The 10,186-nt window shown below is 34.1% G+C and overlaps 1 protein-coding gene across 1 annotated transcript; it reads right to left on the bottom strand.

Moving 5' to 3' along the window:
* Nucleotides 1-536: 536 nt before the first annotated feature.
* On the bottom strand, nucleotides 537-3,930 carry LOC145581084 (uncharacterized). Its single transcript, XM_081638152.1, has 3 exons — nucleotides 3,725-3,930; nucleotides 2,967-3,613; nucleotides 537-1,111 (listed from the first exon to the last, which is right to left on the bottom strand). Exons 1-3 carry the CDS (start codon nucleotides 3,928-3,930, stop codon nucleotides 537-539), a joined length of 1,428 nt encoding a protein of 475 aa, XP_081494278.1.
* Between the last annotated feature and the right edge of the window lie 6,256 nt (nucleotides 3,931-10,186).

Here is a 10,186-nt window from a genome sequence, read left to right as displayed (position 1 = left end):
CATTTACTACTTTAGCACATAACAAAGTAAAATACATCGATAGCTCAGTAAGTGCTTCACGTACAAGTGGAGTGAGTAGACCACGTATTGCCAAAGGCAGAAGATGTTCAAGTATTACATGACAATCATGGCTCTTTAAACCCAAAATTTTAGAATCCTTTGAGTTAACACAATAAGATATATTTGATGAAAAACCATCAGGAACTTTTAATTCTTTTAAAAAGTTGCAGAAAGTTTTCTTCTCAGAGGGAGAAAATGTAAATGGAGCAGGAGGTAGTTTAAATTTGTCCCCATCTTCTATAGGGTGCAATGTAGACCTTACCCCCATAGCTTGCAAGTCACGACGTGATTTTAAAGTGGCTTTAGTCTTCCCATGAATGTTCATAATTGTCCCAAGAATGCTATCACATATATTTTTCTCAATATGCATCATGTCTATATTGTGTCGCAATAGTTGTGCCTTCTAGTAAGGAAGCTTAAAGAAAATGCTTTTCTTATTCCAATTATCACCTTTAAGCTCATGCTTTTTTTTTTCTTCACATGTGGATCATTAGCCATACAATGTTTTCGAGATCCTCAAGTTGATGAAGAATTTCATCTATAGAGCAAGGTTTTGGAGGTAGACTACGCTCGACTTTTCCATCAAATGACTCCTTGTCCTTTCTCCATCTATGATTCATTGGCAAATAACATCGATGACCCATATAACATTCTTTGCCTCCATGAGATAGCCACTCTGAACGTGTATCCTTCTGACAACAAGGGCATGCTAAATATCCCTTTGTTCTCCACCCTGATAACATGGCATGTGCTGGAAAATCATTTATAGTCCACATTAACGCTGCATGTAGGTTAAAATGATTTTGAGCTGATGCATCAAATGTCTCAACACCATTCTCCCATAGGTCCCTCAATTCCTCAATTAGAGGCTGCAGATATATGTCAATTGCATCACCAGGTCCTTTAGGACCAGGAATGAACATTGATAATATCAAATTAGACTGTTTCAAACACAGTTCAGGTGGCAAATTATATGGAATAAGTACCACTGGCCAAATACTATATGGTGTCTTTGAATTTGCAAAGGGTTGAAAACCATCACTAGCAAGGCCTAATTTAACATTTCGAGGATCGGAAGTGTAGACACCCAAATGTGTCTCCCCAAAACCAAACCCAGTGATGAATACCTTTTGCATCGAATGATTATCGAACGAGGTGAAAGTGTGAAAGGTCAAGTGTTGCGGTTGGTTTTTGTTATTAAATTCTTTCTTTCTGTTTTCGAAAACAACTCTATTTTATGAAAACAGCCAATCCAGTTTAGTTTGGTCCACGACAAGGGTCTAATAATAGTGTAGTTGGATGGGGCTTGCAAAGAGCTTTCCAACGATATATTATAAGCCCAATTCCAATGAATAATGAGGAAGTTATGGCCAAAATACTAAACTAGGTCCGGTTTGATCTTTACATGCGGCCCAATGATCTAGGGGAAGGCCCAATGTTAGTTATTATTCCTAAAGTTATTAGAATTAATTATAGTCTTCTAGAATTCTCTAGAGGGTTCTTTTAAATCCTAATAGAATTAGAATTAATAATTAGATTTTGATAAGTTTTATTTGGAATAAAATATTATTTTATGAAAAATATGATTTCAGTTTTCATACGGACTTTACAAATCGATTTTGATTGATAAGTGGACTCCGTGTTTGAAAGCGCGTAGGAATCCAGGCTGTCGCCACGCGACAAGGTCGGTTTTGCAGCGACAAAGTGGAGTTTTATTCCTTATCAAATTCTACTTATTTCCGGACTGTTTTCTTATAAATAGGGTCCTGAACCTCCGTTTTTATTCATTCACAATCAATCATCATCAACAATTCACAATCATCAATTATCATCAATCACCTACTTCTCTAAACTCTCTCTAGCTTTTCACAAACAAAATTCCGCATTCACGAGATCTAGAAATACTTAGCCCAGTTCGAAGTTTCCTTCGCCCTAGACGTGAAAGGTTATAATTTCTTAGGGTTTGGTCCCTAATCTCTATTTCAATTATTTGATTTGATTGTTTGATTTTATATTTTCCTTGAAGTTACTAATGTGTGTATTTTGTCATTAGAAAGAGATACGAGGCATCAAAGTATGTAGTCTTATTGCTCTATTCTTGTAGAAAGCATGTTTGTTATTTATTAATTCCTAGTATCATGCTTAGGATGTTATTATTGCTTTCTAGTATCATGTTTAGGGTGCTTCCTATGCTTTCTAATATCATATCAATATCATGATAGGCCTAAAGCTTTGATTTTTATTTTTTAGTGACATGCTAGGGTTTCTTATTAATCTAAATAATATCATGCCTAGGATCTTGCTATTATATTTAAGCTTTATTATTAACATGATTATTATTGTTATAATTATTGTTATGATTATTATGATGATTGTTATGTTGCTTGATGTTTATTATTGTTATTGCTTGATCACACCTTTTATGCATGTTTAAAGGAAATTTGTACTTGTAATCACGCTTAATAAGATAATTAATAATCTTGTTTAGGGATAATATGATTATAATTCAAGTGATCGCCAATAATAGCTTTGCTTGTCCATTAATAATTCAACCAACATAGATTAAACAGGTTTAGGGTTAATCTGTTGTTTGCATGCTAGTCAGAAAGCGCACATGAATACGAGAAGAGTGAAGTAGAGGCCTATTTTATAGGGCAGGTTCAATTTCTTTTAGGTTGGATTTGTACCCTCATCCCCAAACCTTATTTGGTTCAAGATCTTTTGGAGTTGACGATCTCATGGATCGTTAAGGGGTGTAATCTTCACCTTGTGAACGGTTTACAAGTTCCTAAAACTTGTTGGCGACTCTTTTGCTCTAGCTTCCTTCCCTTTGGACGCCACCATGCTTAAGTGTATGATCACAGTGGGGTTCAAGCTTGGGGTTAATGGCTTGAAATATTCCCTACAGGAAGCAAAATCTGAAAACTCTTTGTCAAAGGTTTCCCAAGCTAATCCATCAACTGGATGTCTCATTGTACCATCTTTCTTCTTTTTACCATGATGCCATGTCATTAAAGATGCAGTCTTTGAGCACATGAATAATCGTTGGAGCCTCGGTTTTAGTGTGAAGTAACGTAGTGCCTTCTGGGGTATCTTTCTACCATTTTTCTTACACTTGTCTTCCCCATTATGTTTGTTACTTTTCCATCTTGATGCACCACATATATTGCATGAATCCAAGCTTTCATTCTCCTTCCAATATAACATGCAATCATTTACACATGCATCAATTTTCTTATAAGAAAGCCCGAGATCTTTTATGGTCTTCTTTGCCTCATAATAAGAATCTGGTAAATTTGATTCTTTTGGAAAAAGTTCCTTCTTCAAGAAATCCAAAAGCATGGAAAATGACTCATTACTCCAATGGCCAAGAATCTTAATATGAAGAAGTTTTAATAGTGCACACGTCTTAGAACTCTTACAACCTTCATAGACATGGTCTTGTGAGTCCTTCATCAAGTTATAAAATTTCTTGGTAGCCATATTTGGCTCCTCAACATCATTAACAATGGAGGAGGAACTACCATCACCATGATTATTAGGAAATAAATCCCTTAAGATATCAAACATCTCATTATGGTTTTCATTTTCTTTAACATCATCATCCCCGTCAAATTGAGTAGGCTCATTTCACCCTTCCCCGTGATGATACCAAAAGGTATACCTCCTAACAATTCCAAAGACTAATAAATGTTGCTTAATTTTTTCACGATCACCAGATTCTCTATTAACACATTTGGAACAAGGACATCGAATTGTCTCAGTTTTCAACTTTTCAAAAGCATAATCTAAAAAACTATTTACTCCTTCTTCATATGAAGGGTCATTAACATAATCTTCAATGGCCATCCAATCTTTACTAGGAGTCATTTTTACCAAGCTATTAAAGTTAAGAGAATAAATTAGCTATATAAAATCTGCAAATTCAACATAAGAATTCTATTAATACTAGTCATGTGACAACATTACCTTAGTACATATAACAAGATTTAATAATGATGCATGAAAAGGGAAAAAATAAAAAGCGTTTCAGTAATTAACTTGAAATACAAACGTGACACTACTTTAATCAAGTGTTTAAAATGTGGGGAAAAAAAGGATAGTAGAATAAGATAGATTGTCTAGATAAATAATAAGAGTATACTAGCATTTAGCTAGAACAATAACTAATATAAAGCTACTCTAATTCTACTATGATGTAACTTATGGTACACTTTAGCTTGCTCATGTAATACATTGTCTAGTCTAATTATGACTTTTTCTTTGAGTTGTATTTTATATATTACACTTATCAGATTTTGCCGTTATTGAAGTGTTATTCCTTTCATGTCCTCACTCAAACTCAATACTACTTATTTTATTATTTATTTCTTCTCTCATATCCCTTACGTTTTAATAAAATATTGACCGTACTATCTTTTCTTATAGTCTTCTATTATTTCAACTACCCCACTTACATCTTTTTTTTATTAAATTCAATTAACTTATCTAAAATTATGTGTCGCTAAAAGTGTTTTTTAAAGTGAAAGGTAGATTTCATAAATCAATAATTATCCAATTACATTAGATGAGCCAAGTCACGTAGCCTGCTATGGACATTGCCCATATGCTAGCAAAAAAATAACCTCACAGCAAGAGTCCTAATATTTTGAGATGGAAATAACAAGAGTACTAATACTCATCATAATATAGCCACAGAACAACAAGTTTTGAGAACTTCTAAGATATTGACGCCTTGTATACTTGATTTATAGCCACCATAATGAACACAATCACATGGTAACGTTGACTTTTCAATAATCTTTTCACTAATCCTATTAAATAATACACTATAATCTTTCAAATATCACAGGAACCAACTAATTAAAACCAATCAAACTAAAAACCAAGAAATTAATACATACGCAAGAAAAATTAAACTTTATCTTGAGTTGACATGTGGGATTTACATATTGAACTTAACAGAGACAAACGATGATCGGCTAAACAGGAAACTAATTATCTCAACAAACACCTAAAAAATACACAATAAAATTAAACAGAAAAATAAATAAATAAAAATTATATAGCACATGCAAGGAATTAAGGTCGAAATTTCACAGAGTAATTAAGAGAATTTACCCTTTAATTGACTTTCAAATGTAAATTCTGCGACGAATCAACGAACCCTAATTACTGATCAACTTCAACCCAATTCGCCTACAAGCAAGAATCTATTGATGACCCTTGAGAATTGTTTGAACAATTGACAGAAGCTAATTACTGGAAGCAAGCGCAAGAAATTTGATGATACTTGAATAAACTAACAATCGTAATGGGCGGTGAGTTTAAGGGGAAGAAGAAAGGAAATAAGGTTTTAATAAATTGCACCTTTTATTTTTGATAGAAGTATTTGATATTTTGATGATTACTTTGCCCGGGCTCTTATCGCGCGTTACGAAATTCACTTTTCAGCACTTGCGACAAAATATAATTTATTATTATTTTATTTATTTATCATCTACCATATTAACAACGCTTATAGAGTTATTAATTTAACCTTTTATATTTCGCATTCAACCATGTACGATCACCTGCTAAGATTGTCGTAACTAAGTGACTTACTAAGGTTATTAACGACAAAAAACTCATTTTATCGTTATTACTTTGTCATTAAATTAAAACTGCTAATTCTAGTAGTGATAGCCTTTGAATTTTGCATCTCTTTTGCCCACAAAGATCAAATTAGTTAACAAAGATTAAATTACAAGGTAAATCAAATCAGCAGTTTTTCAAAAGAAGAAAAAACAAAAATCTGAAACTCAAATAAAAACTTCGACCAATTCAAATGCATGCAACAATCAATATGAAATTAAACATGTAAATAGGCAAATTTAACATCAGATTAAGATATCATCAACAAGATTAAAGAGAGGGAATTGAAACCCTAATTTTAGCTAGCTCAAATTCTTGTTGATAATGGAAGGGAGATGGACCTGAACTAACCCTAACCTTAACTTTATGGTGAAAGCCATCGGGGATGGAGGCCAGGAGGTGATGGCAATCGCTGCCTTTGGAGGTGTAAGTCGCTGGCAAAAATTGTTGTGTACGTTTTCGAGTTGGAGGACAGATTGCGAACTTGCGACGAAGGGAGGCTATGGTGGACGAAGGCTACAGTGGAGCACTAGGAGTGAGAAGGGGAGCGGCGAATCCGATGAAGATGGGGGACAGTGAAAGCTTGAGTCTTAAGGGATAGAGAGATACGAGGGAGGATGAGAATTGTGAGGTTGTGAATTGAGGGTTCATTTTAAAAAAAAAATATTTGATAAGAATAAGAAGGAAAAAAAAAGGATTTAAATAAAAAAAATAAGATAACGTAAAATATAATAAAATTAAGTGTTATATTTCAAAAAAGAAAAAAATTAAGTGTTACAACCAAGTGCTACCTAATATCAAAGTGTTACGATAAAGTTTTACATATTATTAAAATGTTACAAAATATGTTACCTAATACCAAAATGTTACAAAAGTGTTAGTAAAAAACTAACAATCATAAATTTTTTAAAGTGTTACAAATGGGTGTTACTTAAGCCCAACTTTGTAGTAGTGAATGCTGATTTTTCATGGTTTTAGGGTTTTAAATGTGTTAATTAAGTTATCTAATTATATTATGTTTAAATTATGTTAAAACATAACTATTTTGATTATATATAAAATTTCAGATTATTCAAGTTTCAATTTTTATGTTCAAATTATGATAGTTTCATATTTTTATGCTTCTAATCTCATAAAACAATGATTGTGGGTATTTTATAATTATAGAGCCTTGAACTTTAAAATCTATTCTCAAGAATAAATTTTTAGATTTTATAATTATTATTTTGAAGCCTCTAACCATATTGAATTAGTGTATTTTTGGGTTTTAAACATATTAATCTACGATATAATGATTATTTCAAGTATACATATTTATGAGGTTGTTTTATAATCATAAAGTAAATTATTAGATTATATTCTTTACTTTAAAGTTTCTGGAATTTTATGTTATAAGCTATATTTTCATGATTTTAGCATATAAACTTATAGTGAGCTAATGAATTATTAACTTTAACTATTGGGAGTAAATTAAAGGCATTATTTCAATAGTTTAAGAGGTTTTAAAATAGTTTGGTATTGCTGTAAATTAATTTGCTTAGGTGTTGATTTAGTTATTGTTGTTTGGTTTAGCAGAGGACTTCATAGAAGGCGACTTCTAGTTTCTAAAGTGGCCAAGTGTAGGGAATATTTCAAGCCATCCCAAACTTGAGCCCCACTGTGATCATATACTTAAGCATGGTGGCGTCCAAAGGGAAGGAAGCTAGAGCGAAAGAGTCGCCAACAAGTTTTAGGAAATTGTAAACCGTTCACAAGGTGAAGGTTACACCCCTTAACGATCCATGAGATCGTCAACTCCAATAGGTCTGGAACCATGACTGGTGTTCGGGGATGAAGGTCCAAATCCAACCTAAAAGAGATTGAACCTGCCCTAAATAGGCCTCTACTTTATTCTACTCGTATTCATGTGCGCTTTCTGACTAACATGCAATCAATAGGTTTACCCTAAACCTGTTTATCTATGTTGGTTGAATTTTAATGCACGAAAAAATCTATTATTGGCGATCACTTGAATTATAACAATATTAGCCTAAACAAGATTATTAATTAGCCTAAACAAATTCCCTTTAAACATGCATAAAAGGCGTGATCAAGCAACAACAATGACATTATATATATCAAGCAACATAATAACAATCAACATCAATCATAATAATAATATTCTCAATCTCAAAGCATAATAATATTGGCAAGATCCTAAGCATGATACTAACAAGATTAATAACAAACCCTAGCATGTCACTAAACAATAAAGATCAAAGCTTTAATCCTACCATGATACTAACATGCTATTAGGAAAGAAAATAGGAAGCATCCTAGAAATCATAACTTATATTAAAAATTACCCTAAATATCATACTAAGGAAAGCATCCTAACATGATATTAGGAACCAACAAAATAATTTAAGCATGATTTCTATATCATAAGATCAATTAAACAATTAAAGTACTTACTTGGATGCCTCGTACCTCTTTCTAATAACAAAATACACACGTTATTAACTTCAAGGAAAATATAAAATTAAATAATGGAAATAGAGATTTGGGACCAAACCCTCAGAAATATCAAACCTTTCACGTCTAGGGAGAAGGCAACTTCGAACTTGGCTAGGTGTGTCTAGAACTAATGTATGAGGAATTTTGTTTGTGAAAAGTTGGTTTAGAAAGAGAGAGAGAATATCAAGAATTTCTTGATGAGAGTTGGTTGTAGATTAGAATTGATTATTAAAAACGGAGGTTTAAGGACCTATTTATAACGAAAATCAGACCGGATATGATAAAAAAGAATCAGAGTTCAAAAAGGAATAAAACACGACGCTGTCGCCGTAATAGCCCCTGTCGCCGTGCGACAAGCTTGTCGCCAGGCGACAGCCTGTGTTGCGACGCTGCAGGCAGTTTTTCCACACGTTTTCCTATTTCTGATAAAATTTAGCGTATGAGGGGTAAAATTGTAATTTTATTTAAAACGCTTCTTTTATCCTAAATAAAACTCATAAAACTCATTTATCAATGCTAATCACATTAGGATACAAAAGAACCTCCTAGGAAATTCTAGAAGACTATAATCAATCCTAATTGCATTAGGAATGATAAATCATAATGGGCCCTCCTCTAGATCATTGGGCCGCATATAAAAGTCAAACCGGGCCTAGTTTAGTATTTTGGCCATAACTTCCTCATTATTCATCGGAATTGGGCTTATAATATATCGTTGGAAAGCTCTTTTCAAACCCAATCCAACTATACCATTATTGGACCCTTGACATGGACCAAACTAAACTGAATTGGCTATTTTCATAAAATAGGTTTTTCGAAAAACATAGAGAAAGAAGAGAAATAAAAAACTAACTGCAACACTAGTCTTTCCACATTTTCACTGCATTCGATTATGATTCGACGTGAAAGGTATTCATCACTGGGTTTGGTTTTGGGGATACACTTTTGGGTATCTACAGAAGCCCCCACTTTGATTGAGTTTGGAGAAATGCAAGTTTCGAAAACGAAAGTCAAAGTAGCGATAGGGACGGAGAATGATTCAAAACGTTCTGCGATCCTAAATCATTCTTGTAATGCCGATACCTGCAAACTAACGTTATTTAAACAGATAAAAGAGTTAAGAAACGCGTATCTTGCACCGTCGAGCACACATCTCTTAAGGTACCCGATTTGTTGTGACGATCTTCCTCAAGCTAGGGGATACCGCCTGAAGACTACTACGCTTGTAACTGCCTCCAATCTCCGCTGTGATAGTATTCTGCAAGCTAGAGAACACTATCGAAGATTGCATTGCTTGAAACGATCTTCTACCGCCTTGTGACCATCTTCCGCAAGCTAGAGAACATGATCGAAGATAACTTCGCTTAAAATCACCTCTAGTTGTTTGTGACAACCCTCTGCAAGTTAGGGAACGTCGTCGACCAATGCTGCTACATCTCGAGCCTTTTCCTTGAATCATAGTGACGACCTTCCTAATCATAGCAAAAGTCGTCGAAGACCGCCTCATCACGAACCGCTCTTCTCAAATCTTGGTGACAACCTCCACAATCTTAGCGAATGTTGTCGAAGACCGCCCATCTCGTGCTATCTTCTCAAATCTCGGTGACAACCTCCACAATCTTAGCGAACACTGTCGAAGACCACCCATCTCGTGCTATCTTCTAAAATCTTAATGACAACCTCCACAATCTTAGCGAACGCTGTCGAAGACCGCCCATCTCGTGCTATCTTCTCAAATCTAAATGACAACCTCCACAATCTTAATGAACGCTATCAAAGACCGCCCATCTTGTGCTATCTTTTCCAATATTAATGACAACCTCCACAATCTTAGCGAACGCTGTCGAAGACCGCGCATCTCGTGCTATCTTCTCAAATCTTAATGACAACCTCCACAATCTTAGCGAATGCTGTCGAAGATAACTTTGCTTGAAGTCATCCTCAGTTGTCTGACAACCTTCCATATCCTAGGGAACGCTGTCGAAGATAACTTCGC

This window comes from Chenopodium album, chromosome 15 (genome assembly GCF_948465745.1).
Source record: "Chenopodium album chromosome 15, dcCheAlbu1.1, whole genome shotgun sequence".
NCBI lineage: Eukaryota > Viridiplantae > Streptophyta > Magnoliopsida > Caryophyllales > Amaranthaceae > Chenopodium > Chenopodium album.
The sequence above is the reverse complement of the archived record's forward strand: the minus strand, read 5'-3'. Positions and strand labels throughout refer to the sequence as shown.